Raw genomic sequence first — 20,354 nt, 5'->3', positions numbered from 1 at the left:
GATAACCTAATAGTATAACGAGGGGGTATTTTTAGACCATTTTCGAAAGTAGAGGGGTATATTTGGCTCTTTGCCGTTAAATCTTTCCTTATTGAACTAGGTAGGAAGTTCAAATATTTAGGAATCTATTATTTATCTTTTTTCGAATAATTTAAGCCAAGTAACTATTTAAGCAAGATTAACGCCTCTACTTACATATAAACAAATCTTGTGTTTAGATTTATGGACGGTTTTCATCATCTAAGTTCAATAAGAGATACAAAAGTTAATTTGATATAACATTTGTTTTCAAAATTTTCACGACTATTTATTTTATTAAAAATCTTGTGGAAAACTATGTCAATTAGAAAAATAGTCTAATTAAAAAATTACTATACACATGATTTATATAGTCAACATTTGACTATACACATGATTTATATAATCAACATCTGCTAATTGAGAATTAACACTTCATTAGTTGATTGAATTGTTTTTAATAATTTTTTTTAAACTCTCTAATATTAAAAATTTGACGTTTATTAGAAACTATGAAGATAATAATGATGACATATAAACATCTCATTTTTTATTCAACCATGTCATTTGTCAACAATTTTAAGGTACTTAGTTTACATAAATACAAGGCCTTAATTTACATAATACAAGGCTTGATTGTTGATATTATATTTGATTTATATTACTTTAAAAAATAAAATAAGCTAGAAGCATCTTAAACTTGTGACTACAATAATATTTTAAATTGTTGCTAAATCAATATAGTTGAATCTTTAAAATAATGATAAGTTATAATTTTTTCCCCTATAATTTTGAAACGTTATCCTCAACAACAACAATAACCCAGTATAATCCCATTAATGAAGTCTGGGGAGGGTAGTGTGTACGGAGACCTTACCCCTACCTTGGGGTAGAAAGGTTGTTTCCGATAGACTCTCGGCTCCCTCATTCCAAGAACTCCACACCTTGCTCTTGGGGTGACTCGAACTCACAACCTCTTAGTTGGAAGTGGAGGGTACTCACCACTAGAGCAACTCACTCTTGTCAAAATCTTGAAAGTTATCCTCATCATTGTAAAATCTTGAAATTTTAAAGCTAATTGGTAGTTCCATCAAGGACTGAAATGAATTTAGAATAGTCATTAATTTTATTTGACCTTTGGACAAACATAGTAAAGAAGAAGTTTTAGACTCCGTGATAATACTATAACAACAACAACAACAACAACAACAACAACAACAACCCAGTGTAATATTACAAGGGTGGTCTAGGGAGGGTAGGATGTACGCAGCCTTATCCCTACCCTGGAAGGGCAGAAAGACTGTTTTCGACAGACTCTCGGCTAAAGAAGATGGAAGAAGCCCTGATAGCAAGTAATAGCAAGACAATATAATTCGAAAACTAAATCGAAGATAGCAATAGAGAATTATGAAAGAGGTACCGATAGCAAGTAATAATAAGACAATATATACTCCGCGAAAATAAATCTATTAATTGTTTTACACAAGAATAGGTTCATTTAGCTTACCTATAATTTTGATAAACTAGGGATGGCATATAAGATTTTTATGTTCTTAAGTTACCAAAAAGAAATATGCATCACCATATAGAAAAAAGATCTATAAATACCAAAAATTAAAGAAAAACTAAGAATCACAATTGAAAAAAGAAGGATTAAAAAAGTAGAGCATGTTTCTAATTTTTATCAATCTCTTTTGTAATACTTGAAAAAATCAAATAACTTGTGAAAAATATCTTAACTTCATTTTTTAAAAATAAAACATATAGTTCAGAATCATGACATATTAATATCTTATCTATTTTTATTCTAAAAAAATGGAAACCTTATCTTCATAAATTAGAATTAAGTTGAAAGTTATCTATTGATTTCTTTTACGGTAATTTCAAAAGATTTTATATGTCATATTACTAATACAACTAATTTAATTTAATTCATCATCATGTTCAGAAGATATATATTGAGTTTAGCTGCTAGCCTGCTACATATGTTAATAAAATAGTTTTTTTTTATCATTTAAATAATTATTTGTATTTATTTTAACCAAAATTGTTATTTTTCAAACATTTGTTCGTTATTTATATATTTTTCTATTTTTTATTAATTGACGCAATGTCCATGTGCACTAAAACTAGTAGCATGAAAATTGATTCCAAAGAAACCAGACATTAAATGGTTATTATATAACTATGCTGTTATATAGGGGTCTGACGTTACCCTAAACGAGACTTACATTGGAAAAAAAAGAAGAAAAAGAAGAAGTAGAGCTAATTTAGACAGAAGAATTGGTACAAAACAAAATTTGCAACCATAGAAAAGTATAAAAAATGACTAGACAATGAATAGATTGCTTTTGTTTTGTGTCTCTCCATTGTTTTATGCGATTCTTCTTCTACATACCAACTCCACTGGCCTCAGAAGTCCTCATGATTTTTAGCCTTTCCACAGTGCTGAGAAACATCCTATAGAAGATAATGCAGAAAAATATGTAAGAACCAATGAGGAGAATGAAATTTCAATTACTCCTATATATTTCTTCTCCATTTTGTAAGTACTTTGATTATGAATACTTCCATGCTTTTGTATGCCAAGGTTTTAGCTAACTATAGAGCACTAAGGACAGCTATGCTCACAAACCATCCTACGTTTACACAGGGACTAGAAAAAAAGACCGAACTCTTAAGACTGTAATATAGGCAGCCTACACTAATATAAACATTAGTGATTAGGTTACACAAAAATAATTTTATCGTTATTCCAAAACTCCCCTCGAGAGTACTATAAAGAATTTCTTACCCCCATGGAACATCTCCCACAAGCATCGAATCTCCATCTTTATCCTAGTATGTTAGAACAAACTCTGATGATCCATCAAGAGCTTATAGGACTTTGTCAATTCTTCCTTTTTTTCATGACCTATTTCAAATAGCACAATGCAATTGAGCATTATACAATCACTAACAAGAACAATCACACTCTAACATACAATCAACTTGTCGATAGGGATTTAACTAATTAATTATATACATGCACTCGCACTATCTATCAAGTAATAGATTTTTTTGTTAATAACTTAATATTAACAGTTTAAAAATACAACTAAAGAGCACCTAATAATTATATCCACCTTCAAGTAATATATTTTAATTATATTTTAGATGAGCTTATAGTGTATAATAATTTTGTAATACAAACCCTCGTAATCCCAAACTAATTAATGCAACATGATTTTAAAGCGAATATATTAATTTAACAAAGGGCAGTCCGGTGCACAAAGCATCCCTCGTTCAGGCAAAATCTGGAGAAGGGCCGCACCCCAAGGGGTACGATGTAGATATATAGCCTACCCTAATGCAAGCAATAGTGGCTGTTTCCGCGGCTCGAAGCCGTAATCTATAGGACACGTAGTGACGTAGACAACTTTACCATTGTTCTAAGTCTCCCATTTAAATATAGTATTTTAACTAGTGGAAACATAATTTACTAAGTAGAATTCATACTCATCGTTGATTTGAAGAACATTTCCTCCAAGGTTTTGGTTAAGGTTTCATAGCAAGAATGAGCATTCAAATCCACCATTCTTGTAATTGGCAATCCATTCATATTCACCTTCACAAACCCTAGTTGCCCTTTTTCTTTGATAGTAGCAACATCATTCTTGGTATTTTCATGATTTATTTTCTTCTTGGAATTCTCCTCCTTTTCGTTCCCCCCAACTAACTTTTCTAGTTCAACTTTTGTAACCTTTGATTGGTTAACCAAACTGTTCATCCTGTAAGTCCTTATTGGTGGCCATCCCACAACCTGACTGCTTTAGAAATGCAAATGTGTCAATTATAATCCATAGCGGCGGACCCAAAATTTTTAGTAAGGAGAATCAAAATATAAATAAATAAGCATGCAAAGAAATCAAGAGGAATCAACATATAATATATATACATAAAAATAATAATTTAATCTATCTATGCCGTATAATTTTTTGACGAGGGTGTTAATTGCAACGTAACATGTCAAAAAAGGGGAAAGAGAGACAAGATATTCAACTTATTTACCAAATTAATTTATATATAAAAAATATCTCGTAATGTGTTTAATCAAAAAATAAAATATATTGTTACGGAAGTATATTTACTCGTTATATATGGGAATTCTAGGTGTCAAAGTGTGGACTTCAAGTTGGCCTATCAACTTACTTTGTCAAGAGGTGACAGAAGCTCAACAAACCTTAGTCTAAATCTACTTAAACAACCTAAAAATGTCCCTAGCAACCACAATATTCCCCACCACCCACACATCAAATCAAGAAAAGGAGAAAAATAATTAAAAATAAAAATATGAAAGTAGAAGGTGAATATAGAGTAGGCAGCTAGCCTTAAAGGAAGAATGGACCAATAAAAATAATTGCAAAGTGACAGAAATGAAACTATGCATAAAGTACAAAACTTTTGGCCTATTTTTGTAAAATTCCCCCAAGTATTATGGCATGGAGGAAATATAACGGTAGATTATCTTTATATTAGAATAACTAACAAAAGAGATTCTTTAGCAGATAGTATAAGATTAAAGAAAGAGATATCCCGCCAAAGTCTGTAATTTTCAGCACACACTATCTTTTACGAGTATCTTCTTGTTCTTGCCATAAATCCTGTTTCATTTTATTCTGTTCTAAAGGCAATTGATACTTTTCTGTAGGAGTATTTGAAAACTCCTTAATTTTGATTGAATTTTTCTCTAACATTTAATGATATACTTTTATAATAAAAGTAACCTGTTTAAGGCTGACAAGTTACATCCTCAACTTTTTGTATGTGCCGAAATTTATACAAAGAGATAAGTAATAAGATAAAGAACATTAGAGTAAGAAAATAATCACTTTATTACTGGTATTTTCACTGGTTCGATTAATCTAAATTTGTGTCACCTTAGGCCCATAAAAGGTAAGCTATTCCTATGAGGAATTTCTCTATTCCCGAATTCGAGACCTCTGTGCATCCACACGGTAAGAAATACTATAATCACTCGAAAAGCATAACTCAAAAAAACACAAAATTTACCAAAAAACTAACTTGTATAATTAGCAGAATAAATATATTAACAATTAATTGTATAAAAATTAATTGTTAAAACAACTTTCACGATGTGTTTCCAAACTTCAATTTTAAGTATTTTATTTAATAAATTCCACTCAAATATTATCGAACGACCGCTAAAAGCTCGAGACGAGAAGATAAAAGCATGTCGCATCAAAGAAACAAGCAGACACAATTCACGTAATTCGTAGAATGTCAAATGCCAGGTAATCCGACAGGTCAAGCGGCTGACCAGGGAAGTATATTTTCACTTTAATTCTTTTTTCTTTTTGTATTTAATATAGTTAAATTCAGAACCAATTCTTCCAAAATACGACTAATTGCTTCAGGATAACAAAAAGACTTTTTGGCAAGACAAATATTTTTGCAACAAATAAAGACATATATATATATATATATATATATATATATATATATATATATATATATATATATATATATATATTTAATAACAACTAGTCAAAATATTAGAGAAGTTCAACTAATTTTTCACTTTAATTTTTATATGTTAAGGAGTCATTTGGTTACAGGTATTAAGTGGGATATCCCAGTATAAAAATTGAGATTACATTTATTCCATATTTGATTAGTCATATTAAATAATACTGGTATAATTTTATAACAAATATTGGTATAAACTTAACCCACAGAGGTGAAATAACAATACCGATATTATAATCCCTTGGATAAAGATTTCGTGAAAACCGGATTACCCCTCCAAAAGTCCTTTTCACTGCATCTCTACGTTTGTTTTGTCAGTTCTCCACAAACCGAGCTTCACATCTCAACCATGGCTCCCTGATATCACGAGGGAAAATCTACTTCTCCTTCTCAGTAAGTTTTTATTTCTTTTCTTCCCTTATCTTGTTACTTCCCCTTATTAACCTCATTCTCTATTATTACACGAAAGTCTTTCTCTAAAAAACTTTTTTTTTTCTTTTTTTCCTTCCCTTTTTTGTTACTTCTCTTTGTCCAAGGTATCTATTTTCTGTTTGTTGAGTAACAACTGTTGGGGTTTTGATGTTGGTTTGTACTTGTTTTGTTTGCTGAAACCCAGAAATTTTCAGCATTATTTTACATAGTAAATGTAGTTTTAGTGAAATATTAATGATTTTTACCATTCTCAACCTCATTGCGCCCAAGTCGCCCTATGCTGCACTAATATAAGTGAATAAAACAAGTGATGTCAGGTGAAAATATCGCAGTAGATTAGCATTTTAATTCCTTCCAGATTTAAAAACAAATCAATATGTAAAAACAAGGCTCAGCATCTCTACTTTGAGATATTTTGTCTCCCGCAAGTCTTTCTAGATTAAAGTTGAAGTTGGAGTGGATTGAATTTGTGAATGTAAGAATACAAAAAGAAATGTGGTAGTTACCAGTACAAAAAGGAGTTGATTGCATCTTCATTGTGTGCTTTTATGAGATTTATATGATGGAGTTTATTATTATAAAATTTTATTTTCTCTGTTTTGCTAGCTTCCTAAATGGATTGTGAAAAATAAAGTTCATCCCTTTCTATTTCTTTACTTGATTAGCTTTCCCACAAGATCATAAATGAGTAATCACGCAGCACCTCCTAATCAAGCGTCGAAAAGGTCAAGGAGATCAACACCTCAGTGTCGAAGGACATGGACACTAGAAGAAGAACGCACTCTTGTTGTTGGTTTAAAAGATTTAAGTACTATAGGTTGGAAAGCTGATAATGGAACCATTTAAGAATGGATACTTGATGGAATTATAGCATCATTTATAGAAAGTTCTTCCTAACTGTGGATTAAAATCTGCACCACATATTAATTCTAAATTGAAAGCATGGAAGAGGGACTATAGTACTATAGTTTCATTAAAAAGTCTAAGTGGATTGGGCTTTCAATATGGTGAAGGAAGAATTATAGTTGATGATCTAACAAAATGGGATGAGTTTGTTAAGGTAATGAAAGTTTTATTTTCAAGTAATCGAATATGTTAGTTCCTTAGAATTTATTTTTAATTTATTAATTATGTTCTTTTGTAACTAATTTATAAAATACTCATGGACATAGTGGAGCTTCTTATAGTGCAGATCATGGACACCGTCAAAGTCAACAACAAGCTAAAAATACTAGAAGCTCCTCTTCTAATATCAATGATAAGGAGAAAAGCAGAAAAAGAAAAAAGATCTATAGACAAATGATGACGAGACGATTTTAAAGAGTTTAGTCGATGTTATGAAGCAATTTATGGAAAACCATGACAAAAGGATGGGTGCTTTAGTTGAAAGGTTTGGGGGGCGTGATGAGTCTGAAATTCGTGGAAAAGTTCTAGATATCCTCTCGTCCCCTGCTTTTTAGTTGTACACTTCAGAACAACAAATCAAGGCAGCAATGGGGCTTACTTCTGAGGTTAGAAGAATGGATATGTTCTTACGGATGGGTGAACTTGAACGTCAGAATATGGTCTGGATGATTATCAATGATACATTTCCAAGTATATAAGATATAATTGTAAAGGTTGGGCATGAGTTTGATGGTTTTTGCTAAATTGACGACCTTCAAAATGTTTAATAGATGTATTATATTTTTGATGCCTTAGCTCCATAAACTTGATATGTGACTAGTATGAGCATGAGGATGCATATGTAAATGTAATGCATGAATGCTAATTGGTATGGGGATCATACCTTTTGTCTATTTATAGCTTTTTATGATTGTGTGATATTGTTTTAATATTTGCGACATGCTTGAACAATTTCGCGGTGATTTTATGGCACTATTGGTATTCCAGAGCAATGTGTATGTTTGCCGCTGCACTTTTTTAGTTTCAATTTCTGCAGATTTTGACTGCAGTTTCTACACTTTTTCTTATTGTAGGTATCTGCACTTATTTTAGTTTCGATTTCTGCATATTTTAATTTCAGTTTGTAGTTTTTAAGTTTCAGTTTAGCAGATTTTAGTTTCAGTTTCTGCATAAGCTTCTGTACTCTTTTTGCTGGAGTTTTTGCACAATTCTTGTATTTTTTGCACTGTATTTGAGTAATTTTTGCATAGTTCCTGCACTTTCTGCATTCTTGGTGCACAGTTTCTGCATGATTCCTGCGTTTTTCTGCTATGTTTTTACATTATTTCTGCACTTTTTTTGCATAGTTTCAGCAGTTTTCTGCATTGATTCTGCACTCTTTTCATTAAATCTACACTATTTTAGCTTCAGTTTGTGTACTTCTTTTGCAACAGTGCAGCAACAATATAATTGTCATGCATCTTGGATGAATGAAGTAATGTCTTTGAGTATTTGAATTTAGTATAATAAGAAAATATTGTTGGGTGGAGTTTTCTATTAAGAAAAATATCGTTTGTATAAGTCATGAAATATCTAAGGTTAAAATAGGAAATAAAATTTTATCCAAGTTTATCCAACTTTAAATCAAATACATGTTTTGGATTATATATGGTATATCCCATTTTTAATCCAATGAACCAAACAAAGTAATAGCACTAAGTAACCCAAGGGATTATTAATCCCAAGATAATTCTGTCCGCGAACCAAACGACCCCTAAGATTAAATTATTTGACTTATTTTTTCTAGCATCTGACATCCTCCAAATATAATGTACGTTCCTTGTGTGTTCTTTAGAATTTTCTAAACAACAATTCTTTAGAAAATAGCAGGCGAATATATATATATATATATATATATATATATATATATATATATATAATATAAATATAATCATGTATAATTATTGTATAATCATGTATATTTGTGTGAGAAAATAAACAGTGAAATTAATCGATTATTTGCTTAAAGATCCCAATATATATAGTTATAAGCGTTTGAGCGAAGTGCTTTTTTGCGAAACAATAAGAAAAGAAGATTAGCAATCAACCATGCATAAGACAATAAATGATTTATAGTCTGGATAAGTTTATCTTCAGAAACCAAAATTAAAAAAAATTAATACAACATCTTATAAACAATAATAATTAATATTTTCTTTGGAAAAGTGGCCTAACCAACATAAATCCCCTAATAGCATCTTGTAGTATATGGATGTTCTCCTTCAAAATACAATTGCAAAGTTGAATGTGTTTTCCTTCATTTTCCTTTCCCTTATTGCAGTTGGGCCTTGAACGCTTACTTGGGCTTGGGCTTTTCACACCCATGACCGGCTTCCAACTGATGGGCTTTGAAACTTTGGGTTCAAACTTTTCCTTTTGGGCTTACCACAAATGCATTGACATTCATAACCATAAAAGTTACCAAAGCAAGAAAACAAGCCACTTCCACCATCAGTATGCCTTCTCGTGTGACGACCGGTCGAATGGTAGCTACTCGAAGCCATCCCACGGTCGTAGAGTGGCGGTAGCTCGGTTCGCCACCTCTCGAGCTTCGACCTGAGTCCTTCGACACTCTCATCCAAACTCCAACCATCCAAAACTGAGCTCTTTTCCTCTTCCAATGGGTATTTCTTTTCAGCCATAATTGCAGCCACTTCAGAGGGTGAAGGCCCAACTTCTGAATCAGACCACATTGAATGGGCCTTATATGGGCCTCCAAATACAAACTTCCCATTTTTCCCTGGGCCTAACCCTTTTGGGCCTCCATAATCATATCCACCATTCCTTGGCATGAGTTTTCCTATTACTGTGGTTTGTTTCTCTTTGGGCATTTCACCAACTCCTAAGCCTTTAGACTTTGTAACAGATTTTTCATCAACTGCTTTAGTTGTTGGTGAGTCAGTTCCAGTCTTCTTTTCATTTATGGGCTTGTCTTTGTCCCCAAGTTCTAACTCTATAAGTTTGAGTTTGGGCTTGTCATCTTTGGGCCTATTGTTATCTTTGGGCTTGGGCTTATCATCTTTGGGCCTGTTTATAAGACTAGATGACTCTTTACTCACAATTGAATCACTTAGGACTGAGCCAGACTTACCTTTCTTATCTTTTGTTTTTGGTTTTTCCCTTAGCTCAGCACCACTTATTACAGAACTTGCTTTCCCTTTCTTCTTCATCATATGCTTTGGAGGTTCAAAGGAAATGCTAAGTATTGAACTCTCTTTTTCTACAGCCACAGCCTTCTTTTTTGGAGGAACTGCAACTAATGAACTGTTAGCCATTGAGGCACTATCGAACGTGACACGTTCGCTACGTTCACTCTTTGTACGACGTAGTATAGGTTTTATCGTGGTGGCATTGTTGTTGTTGTTGTTGTTATCGACCTTGTTATTTTGAGTTTCTATTTTTTCGTTATAGTTGGGAAGATGTGCATCTTCTTCCATCAAATCGCGATATCCAACTGCTGACATACTCAATTGTCTATACAATGGCATGCTTCTCATAGTGCCACCCAATAATGTCACACCAATGTTTAATATTCCTTGAGGACGACCTGATGGACGACGTATCTATACCAAAAAAAATCCACCTTTAGATCTAATTGCACACTTATTAAATCGGGTTTGCAGAAATGCGTTGAGAAATATACTAAATATGTACATATAATAAACTACGAACCCAGTATAAATGGGTTATGAATTCGGTGACAAATAATGGTCGTCATAACCCATAAGCTTTAAATTCTGAATTCGTCTATGAAATAAGCAACATCAAATAGCAGAAAAGGAAAAATAGAGGACAATTTACATTTCATAATTTCCTCTCTATAAAATTATATTTAGAAACTGAGAAAGGAGATTAAAAAGAGGAAAATCAAATATATACATGCATGCAACTTTCTACGTGGACGTAAACAAAAAAAGACTAAATCAAAAGAGATTAAATAGAAAGAAACAAACCTGAAGTGCAACAAAACGCATACCAATATGGTGTTGGTGTTGAAGCCTAGTAGGAGGAGGGATGAGATTTCCGACGAGGACACGAACGGAGCCGACGAGCGAATCCCGAAACCAATGGACGGAATAAATGTCAATCTGAACGGCAGATGTGTCCTGCCGAAGAAATTCCTCATCTACCCGAAAAACAAACTTGTCGTTCCACGTGGGGTTGTTACTTCCTTCGGTATCAACCCCGGTGGTAAGTTTTCGGGTAGGGTGGACCCACGCGGTAGCGTAGGTTTTCATTTTTTTGGACACAGGTTCCAAATCTTGGGCAGAAATAATGTTTACTTCCAATAATTGAAATGGTTTCAAAACTCCCATTTTGGGAGGCATTTTGAATACTGATGGTGGTAGTGGTGGTTAATAATGAAATAAAGAATTTCCGCTCGTCGCCCGTCGTTGATGGGACGACGAGGGAAAAGTTTTGCATTAACGTGGAAGGAGACCCCGAGTAGGGAAATTGGAGAAGGAGAGGAAGGTGATCTCTCGAGAGAACATTAAAGAAAAAAACTAATACAAAAGAAGTAATTGAAATTCAAAGTCTTTTTTTGACCGTAAGGCTATCAACACATTTGGATGATTTGTAATTCTCTAAATGTTTTCTTCTAGTCAATAATCGTGGACCTTTAGTTATAGACGAAAATCTTTTCACATGTGAAATTTTCACAAATAAAATCTAGTCATTTGGGCATTGGTTGCACGTGTATATAATAACTTAATATAGTAAAAGAGAAGTCGAAAAAGAAAACATAGAAAACAAAAAAAAAAAAAAAAAGGGAGAAAAACTTTCTATGTTCTAAGCACCTAGGAGTATTTTTATGATAAAGGCATATCGGTTGGTATGAGTGATCAATTGAGAGAGCTCTTTTCTCTTTCTTTTTTTAAAAATAAAAATAAAAATAATCCTTTTCCAATATTTTTATAATGTTTTCGAATGCAATCTTTAAATAAAGAGTTTAATAAGTTCTAAGCAATACTGACAGCTCGAAGTTATACTATTTACCGAATCAGGTTACTTGTAATTGATAATAATAAATAATTGTTATCTTTCATCACGATTATAATTGCATTTACCGTGTAAAAGATATTAAATTTCTAATTTATATGACTCAAATTCAGGGTTAATTTCACTGATGGTCATTGAACTATCTTTCAATTTCACTAAAGTCATATAACTACTTTTTGTCACTTAAAAGTAACTAAACTTTATCATGGTCACTTAAAAGTCATTTTGCCTCAAACCCCTACCATAAATATGACATGGAATTAAATTTTATGATAAAAATCCAAAAATAAATACCACACAAGCTAATATGGGTCATACCCATTTTAGATCCATTTATTCTTTAATGTGATTTGATCCATAATCCAAATGAGTTTCGATAAAAAAAATATTAATTCCACATTAGTTTAAAACAGTATTTTAAAAGGCGTGGGCGTAAGGTGGGGCATTTTACATATGCCTCAGCGGGGCGTAAGCCCCATAGGTATTTAATTTTTAATATTTTATAAAATAATATAATGACAGTTAATATTTATAAACAGGTAAAATTGCATACAAATTGAAGAAAACTATATATATGTGTGCTCCATCCCCACAAAAAACTAATCAAAATAATCTATCATACGTTACTTACAAGCACAATTAATTTGAGTCTAAAAGAATAAAGTTTTCTACATGGAGGAACAAAAAGGATGGTTAACCTGCAATTTGAACTTTGAATTTGCTGCTATGAAGAAAAATGTAGTTCTCTTTGTATTTGTAATAAAAATTAAATATTCGTTGCTTTTGGGAGATATTAGCACACTAGCGGACAAGATAAAAAATTGAGAAAATCATGAATTATGGCTTAAATCAATAAAAAAGCTCTTTACTTTTAAATTTAATACTTTTGAGTTCCTTTTTAAACCTTTTGAGTAATTACCAAACCGACTTTTGAGAATTTGGGTATTATATGAAGGACTAATTCAACAAATTTTATTTTAATTTGAAAAAGTCTCTAGGGCTTAATCCTTACTAAAACAAACGCGCCCCGAACGCCCGGGCATACGCCCCAAATTGCGGGGCGTACATCTCTTGAGACTTTCGCCCCACACCACCGCCCCGAGGCATTTTTGGTACGCCTCGCACCGGGGCTCTGTCACGACCCGAAATTCCCACATTCGGACCGTGATGGAGCCTAACATTTCACTTGCTAGGCAAGCCAACGTTAGAATAACATTATCCATTTTAAAAATAATTTTAAGTTTATTAATAACAAGGAAGCAAATACGGAAGCAAAGTTTGAATTATAGTGAATAATTCATAAAAATAACGGTGTCTAAATACCATCCCAGAATTAGTATTACAAGTGCACGAGCTTCTAGAATAAATACAAATAAAGGTCTGAATAATATAAAGCTGTCTGGAAATAAACACACAGCTAAAGTATAATAGACGGGGACTTCAGAACTGCGGACGCCATGTAGTTATACCTCAAGTCTCCTCCGAGTAGCTGAAATCCGAGCAAAACTATGGTACGCCGCTAGGACCAACTCCAAAATCTGCACAAGAAGTGTAGAGTGTAGTATCAGTACAACCGACCCCATGTACTGGTAAGTGCTGAGCCTAACCTCGACAAAGTAGTGACGAGGCTAAGGCGGTTCACTTACATTAACCTGTACGCAATATTAATAACAACAACAAATAATAGAAATAAATCAGATAACTTATTTATAATAATTCAAGCCAACTCAACAGTCATAATCTATTATTATTTCAACCAATTCTGTTGCAGCGTGCAACTCGCTCTCACAATATATTCACATTCAATTATGTTGCAGCGTGCAACCCGCTCTCCCAATATTTTCCTTTTAATCAAGTCTGTCATATATTTATTTCAATCAAGTATATATTTAGACTTTTAAATAAGTCTGTTGCGGCGTGCAATCCGATCCCCAATATTGACTTTTCAATAAGTCTATTGCGGCGTGCAATCCGATCCCCCAAGATTGACTTTTCAATAAGTCTATTGCGGCATGCAATCCGATCCCCCAATATTGACTTTTCAATAAGTCTATTGCGGCGTGCAATCCGATCCCCCAAATATTGACTTTTAGTAAGTCTGTTGCGGCGTACAACCCGATTTTTAATAAATCTGTTGCGACGTGCAACCCGATCCTCCAATATGAATTTTTTAATAAGTCTGTTGCGGCGTGCAACCCGATCCTCCAATTTATTCATTTACTAATTCTTCTAGAAGAAATTTCCCCAATAAATGCAACAATTAATATAAAATTATAAGACAACAAGCATACAATAATTATGAAACAAACAATGACAAATAGCAAGTTATTATGGCAATCAGAGAGAAAATAGACAGTTTAATGTATAATATACTAAATGTCAAATAACAATTAAGACATATAATTCACATAGCATGTAACAATTAATGCAAGAATTCAAGAATTAATATTTGACAAAGAATAGGAGAGAAACAATTATTATAACAATTAATTCATGATTTAAAATAATTTATGATTTTTTTAAGTAAGTAGGCAAACAATTAATTTGACGACGTATAGACACTCGTCACCTCACCTATACGTCGTTTACATGCAATTCACATAACAAATAATTTAAGGGTTCTATTTCCTCAAGTCAAGGTTAACCCCGACACTTACCTCGCTTTGCAAATTCCAATCAATTATTCAACCACAACTTTTCCTTTTAAATTTGCCTCCGAAAGTTTCAAATCTATTCACAAACAATTCAATATATTCAATACTAATCATAGGAATTAATTCCATATGAATTTATAAATTTTTCGGATAAAAATCCAAAATTTATTAAAATATTCGGCAGTGGGACCCACCTCTCAAATCCCGGAAAAACTCATGAAATCCGAACAATCGTTCCGATACGAGTTCAACCATACCAAATTTGTCCAATTCCGATATCAAATAGACCTTCAAATTTAAATTTTTCATTTTTGGAAAGTTTTACAAAAATTCCAATTTCTTCCAACTAAATCCGAAATAAATGATGAATTTAGACATAGATTTGTGAAATATAATCACTTTATGATAAAGAACACTTACCCAGTTCAAAGTCGTGAAAATCCCCCTTGAAATCGCCCAAATCCGAGACTCAAACTAAAAAATGAGTAAAAATGGCTAAGACCCGATTTTATGTATTCTGCCTAGCATTTTCGCATCTGCGGTGCCTGGGCTCGCACATGCGAGCTCGCATCTGCGAGAAATATATTGCATCTGCGAAAAGGGGCTGCCAGGCGAGGTTCCGCATCTGCAGACAAAATGTCGCACCTGTGACGTCCGCTTCTGCGCAAAATGGCCGCACCTGCGATGGCCGCATTTGCGAATGAAGTCTCGCTTCTGCGAGCTCGCACCTGCGGTCAAATTTCTGCAGGTGCGATTATACCAGAACCCAAATTTCAGATTTTTACTTAAGTCCAATTCTTGTTCCGATTTCAATCTGTTTCACTCTCGGGGTACTCGGGACCCCGCTCGAATATACCAACAAGTCCCGTAACATAATACGGACTGACTCGGGGTCTAAAATCACATCAAACAACACTGAAATTACAATTCACACCCCGATTCGAACTTTGAGTTTTAAACTTTTAATTTGCAAATCTCGTGCCAAAACATATTAAATGAATCCGGAATGACTTCAAATTTCGCACACAAGTCATAAATGACATAACAGAGCTGTTCAAATTTTTAGAATTGGATTCCGGCTCTGATATCAAAAAGTCAACCCCGTGGTCAAACTTAAAATATTTAAACTTTAAATTGCTAATTCCGTTAAATGGTCATAACTTGAGTTAGGGACCTCCAAATTAAATTCCGGACATACGCCCAAGCCCCAAATCACGATACGGAGCTACCCGAATTTTCAAAATACTGATCTGGATCCGTTTGCTCAAAATGTTGACCAAAGTCAACTTAGTTGAGTTTTAAAGCTCTATTTCCCATTTTAATCCATTTTTCACATGAAAACTTTTCGGACAATTTTACGGACTGCTCACGCAAGTCGAGGAATGATAAATGGTACTTTTCGAGGTCTTCGAATACAGAATTACTTATTTAATTTAAAGATGACATTTTGGGTCATCACATTCTCCACCTCTAAAACAAACGTTCGTCCTCGAACGGAGTTAGAAAAAGTACATGAGCTGGAGAAAAGGTGTGGATATTTACTCCGCATGTCTGACTCGGACTCCCAGGTAGATGCTTCTACCGGCTGACCTCTCCATTGCACCCGAACTGAAGGATAACTCTTTGACCTCAACTACCGGACCCGCTGGGCTAGAATAGCCACCGGCTCCTCCTCGTAAGTCAAATCTTTGTCCAATTGGATTGAGCTGAAATCTAACACATGGGGCGGATCACCATGATATTTGCGAAGCATAGACACATAGAACACCGGATGAACCACTGATAAACTAGGTGGTAATGCAAGCCCGTAGGCTACTTCACCCACCCTTTCAAGAATTTCAAAGGGTCCGATATACCTAGGGCTCAACTTGCCCTTCTTTCCGAACCTCATTACACCTTTCATAGGTGAAACCCAAAGCAATATTCGTTCTCCAACCATGAATGCAATATCACGAACTTTACGGTCGGCATAACTCTTTTGCCTAGACTGAGCTGTGCGAAGTCGATCCTGAATAATCTTGACCTTATCCAAGGCATCCTGTACCAAATCGGTACGCAACAACCGAGCCTCTCCCGGTTCAAACCAACCAACTGGTGATCTGCATCGCCTTCCGTATAATGCCTCATATGGAGCCATCTGAATACTCGACTGATAGCTATTATTATAAGCAAACTCCGCAAGTGGCAAGAATTGATCCCAAGAACCTCCAAAGTCTATAACACAAGCGCGGAGCATATCTTCCAATATCTGAATAGGGCGCTCTAACTGTCCATCTGTCTGTGGATGAAATGTTGTACTCAACTCCACCTGCGTGCCTAACTTACGCTGTACATCCCTCCAGAAATGTGAGGTAAACTGCGTACCTCGATCTAAAATAATAGACACGGGCACACCGTGAAGGCGGACAATCTCACGAATATAAATTTCAGCTAACCTTTCTGAAGAATAGGTAACTGCCACTGGAATGAAATGGGCTGACTTGGTCAACCTGTCACAATGACCCAAACTGCGTCAAATTTTCTCTGAGTCCATGGGAGCCCAACAACAAAATCCATAGTGATACGCTCCCACTTCCACTCAAGAATTTCTAACTTCTGAAGCAAACCACCAGGTATCTGATGCTCGTACTTAACTTGCTGACAGTTCAGACACCGAGCTACATATGCAACTATATCTTTTTCAATCTCCTCCACTAATAATGTTGCCGTAAATCTTGATACATTTTAGTGGTACCTGGATGAATAGAATACCTAAAACTGTGTGCCTCTTCGAGAATTAATTCACGAAGCCCATCCACATTAGGCACACAAATACGGCCCTGCATTGGCAAAACTCCAGCTTCCCCCACAGCAACCTGTTTAGCATCACCGTGCCGCACCGTGTCCTTAAGGACAAGTAAATGAGGATCATCATACTGCCTCTCTCTGATGCGCTCATATAAAGAAGACCGAGCAACTGTACAAGCTAGAACCCGACTGGGTTCTGAAATATCTAACCTCACGAACTGATTAGCCAAAGTATGAACATCTGTAACTAATGGCCTCTCACCAACCGGAATATACACAAGACTGCCCATACTCACAGCCTTTCTACTCAAAATATCGGCCACCACATTGGTCTTTCTGGGGTGATACAAAATGGTGATATCATAGTCTTTCAACAACTCCAACCATCTTCTCTGCCTCAAATTAAGATCTTTTTGTTTGAACAGATACTGAAGGCTACGATGATCAGTAAATACCTCATACGAGACACCATATAGGTAATACCTCCAAATCTTCAGCGCATGAACAATGGCTTCCAATTCTAATTCATGAACAGGATAATTCTTCTCGTGAACTTTCAACTGCCGCGACGCATATGCAATTACCTTTCCATTTTGCATTAATACTGCACCAAGCCCAATGTGAGATGCGTCACAATATACCGTATACGATCCTGAACCTGTGGGTAATACCAATACTTGCGCCGTAGTCAAAGCGATCTTGAGCTTCTGAAAGCTCAACTCACACTCGTCTGACCATCTGAATGGAATCCCTTCTGGGTTAGTCTGGTCAATGTGCTTGCTATAGATGAAAATCCTTCCACGAACTGACGATAATAACCTGCCAAACCAAGGAAACTCCGGATCTCTGTAACTGAAGTAGGTGTAGGCCAATTCTAAACAGCCTCAATCTTCTTAGAATCCACCTTTATGCCTTCTGCCGATACAACATGTCCCAAAAAGGCAATGAGTCTAACCAAAACTCACATTTTGAAAATTTGGCATATAACTGATTATTCATCAAGATGTGAAGCACACTTTGAAGATGCTGCTCATGCTCCTCTCGACTGCTGGAGTAAATCAAGATATCATCAATGAATACAACCACAAAAGAATCCAAATAAGGCTTGAACACCCGATTCATCAAATTCATAAATGCTGCTGGAGCATTTATCAACCCAAATGACATCACTAGGAACTCGTAATGCCCATACCGAGTCCGAAAAGCTGTCTTAGGGACATCAGATGCCCTAATCTTCAACTGATGGTAACCAGATCTCAAATCAATTTTTGAAAATACCTTGGCACCTTGAAGCTGATCAAATAAGTCATCAATTCTTGGCAGCAGATATTTATTTTTGATAGTGACCTTGTTCAACTGCCGATAATCTATACACAACCGCATAGAGCCATCTTTCTTCTTTACAAATAATACTGGTGCACCCCAGGGCGAGACACTGGATCTAATGAATCCCTTATCAAGCAAGTCTTGTATCTGCTCTTTCAATTCTTTCAACTCTGGCGGGGCCATACGGTATGGTGGAATAGAAATGGGCTGAGTGCCCGGAGCCAAATCAATACAGCAGTCAATATCTCTGTCGGGTGGCATCCCCGGCAAATCTGCAGGAAATACTTCTGAAAATTCACGAACAACTGGTACTAAGTCCATAGAAGGGACATCCGCACTGGGATCGCGAATATAAGCCAAATAGTCTAGACACCCTTTCTCTACCATACACGGAGCTTTCATATAAGAAATAACCCTACTGGCAGAATGGCCAAAAGTTCCTTTCCACTCTAACCGAGGTAACCCCGGCATAGCTAGGGTCACTATCTTGGCATGACAGTCCAATATAGCATGGTAAGGAGACAGCCAATCCATACCCAAGATGACATCAAAATCTACCATATCAAGAAGTAGAAGATCCACACTGGTCTCAAGATTACCAATAGTAACCACACACGAATGATAGACATGATCTACTACAACAGAGTCTCCCACCGATGTAGATACACACACAGAAGCACTCAGAGAATCACAAGGCACAACCAAATATGAAGCAAAATAGGAAGACACATAGGAATAAGTAGATCCTGGATCAAATAGAACTGAAGCATCTCTATGGCAAACTGGAATAATACCTGTGATCACAGCATCAGATGACTCGGCCTCAGGCCTATCTGAAAAAGTATAAAATCAGGGCTGGGCCACACCACTCTGAACTGCATCTCTGGGACGGCCTCTAACTGGCTGGCCTCCACCTCTAACGGTCTGACCTCTACCTCTAATGGACTAACCTCCACCTCTAACTGCCTGACCCCTACCTCTAGCTGGATGAACAGGCGGTGAAGCAACCGGTGCCGGTATGATGGCACGAGAATCTTGCCGAGATCTGTTACTCGCCAATCTAGGGCAATACCTCCTGATGTGACCAATGTTCCCACACTTATAACACCCATCCTGATGCCGTGGCTGCTGAAGCTGAAGCTGACCCAGGTGATCCGGATAACCACTGTAGTAACTCTGGAGTGGTGGTGCATTGATAGGAGCTGAATGTGCACTGAATACTGGCTGCCCAGAGTAAGGCATAATAGGATCGTGAATCCCTGAAGCACCGGGAGATACATAAAGTGCTGAATGAAACGGTCTGGCAGGATGACCCCTACCAAAATTACCCCTGACTCCAGACGAGGCACCACTGTAACCACCGAACTGACGAGGCCTCTTATCGGACCTCTGCCCTCTTTCCTGTGCAAGAACCATCTCGATCCTCCTTGCGACATTAGCAGCCGCCTGAAAAGAAATCTCACTTCCGGTCTCCTTGGCCATCTGAAGTCTGATAGGGTGAGTGAGTCCCTCAATGAACCTCATCACTCTCTCTCCCTCCGTAGGTAGTAAAAGGATATCATGACGGGATAAATCCACAAAACGGGACTCATACTGAGTAACAGTCATACTGCCCTGTTGTAGACGCTCAAATTGCTTGCGAAATTCCTCTCTCAGTAAGAT

At 35.6% G+C, this 20,354-nt stretch overlaps 1 protein-coding gene, 1 long non-coding RNA gene and 1 pseudogene across 3 annotated transcripts; 1 reads left to right on the top strand and 2 right to left on the bottom strand.

Moving 5' to 3' along the window:
- Nucleotides 1-2,296: 2,296 nt before the first annotated feature.
- LOC107832022 (auxin-responsive protein IAA13-like) lies at nt 2,297-4,754 on the bottom strand (annotated as a pseudogene).
- Nucleotides 4,755-5,950: 1,196 nt separating this feature from the next.
- LOC107832025 (uncharacterized) lies at nt 5,951-7,823 on the top strand. 2 transcript variants are annotated; one of them, XR_001658475.2, is made up of 2 exons: nt 5,951-7,039; nt 7,172-7,823. It is a non-coding gene; the product is annotated as an uncharacterized LOC107832025 (long non-coding RNA). The 2 variants fall into 2 exon arrangements; XR_012699562.1 differs by having other exon boundaries at nt 7,167-7,823.
- A 1,124-nt stretch (nt 7,824-8,947) lies between these two features.
- LOC107832024 (uncharacterized) lies at nt 8,948-11,424 on the bottom strand. Its single transcript, XM_016659824.2, has 2 exons — nt 10,878-11,424; nt 8,948-10,487 (listed from the first exon to the last, which is right to left on the bottom strand). The coding sequence occupies exons 1-2, from the start codon at nt 11,250-11,252 to the stop codon at nt 9,240-9,242; spliced, it is 1,623 nt and encodes a 540-aa protein (XP_016515310.1). The 5' UTR covers nt 11,253-11,424; the 3' UTR covers nt 8,948-9,239.
- Between the last annotated feature and the right edge of the window lie 8,930 nt (nt 11,425-20,354).

The sequence above is a fragment of the Nicotiana tabacum genome, chromosome 15 (genome assembly GCF_000715075.1).
Source record: "Nicotiana tabacum cultivar K326 chromosome 15, ASM71507v2, whole genome shotgun sequence".
Taxonomy (NCBI): Eukaryota; Viridiplantae; Streptophyta; class Magnoliopsida; order Solanales; family Solanaceae; genus Nicotiana; species Nicotiana tabacum.
The sequence above is the reverse complement of the archived record's forward strand: the minus strand, read 5'-3'. Positions and strand labels throughout refer to the sequence as shown.

Excerpts from the sequence above, each read along its gene's own strand:
- LOC107832024 (XM_016659824.2), bottom strand. The coding sequence starts at position 11,252 with ATGCCTCCCAAAATGGGAGTTTTGAAACCATTTCAATTATTGGAAGTA. Across the intron at positions 10,488-10,877 it reads TGCGTTTTGTTGCACTTCAG|ATACGTCGTCCATCAGGTCG; the intron begins GTTTGTTTCTTT and ends TTTTTGGTATAG.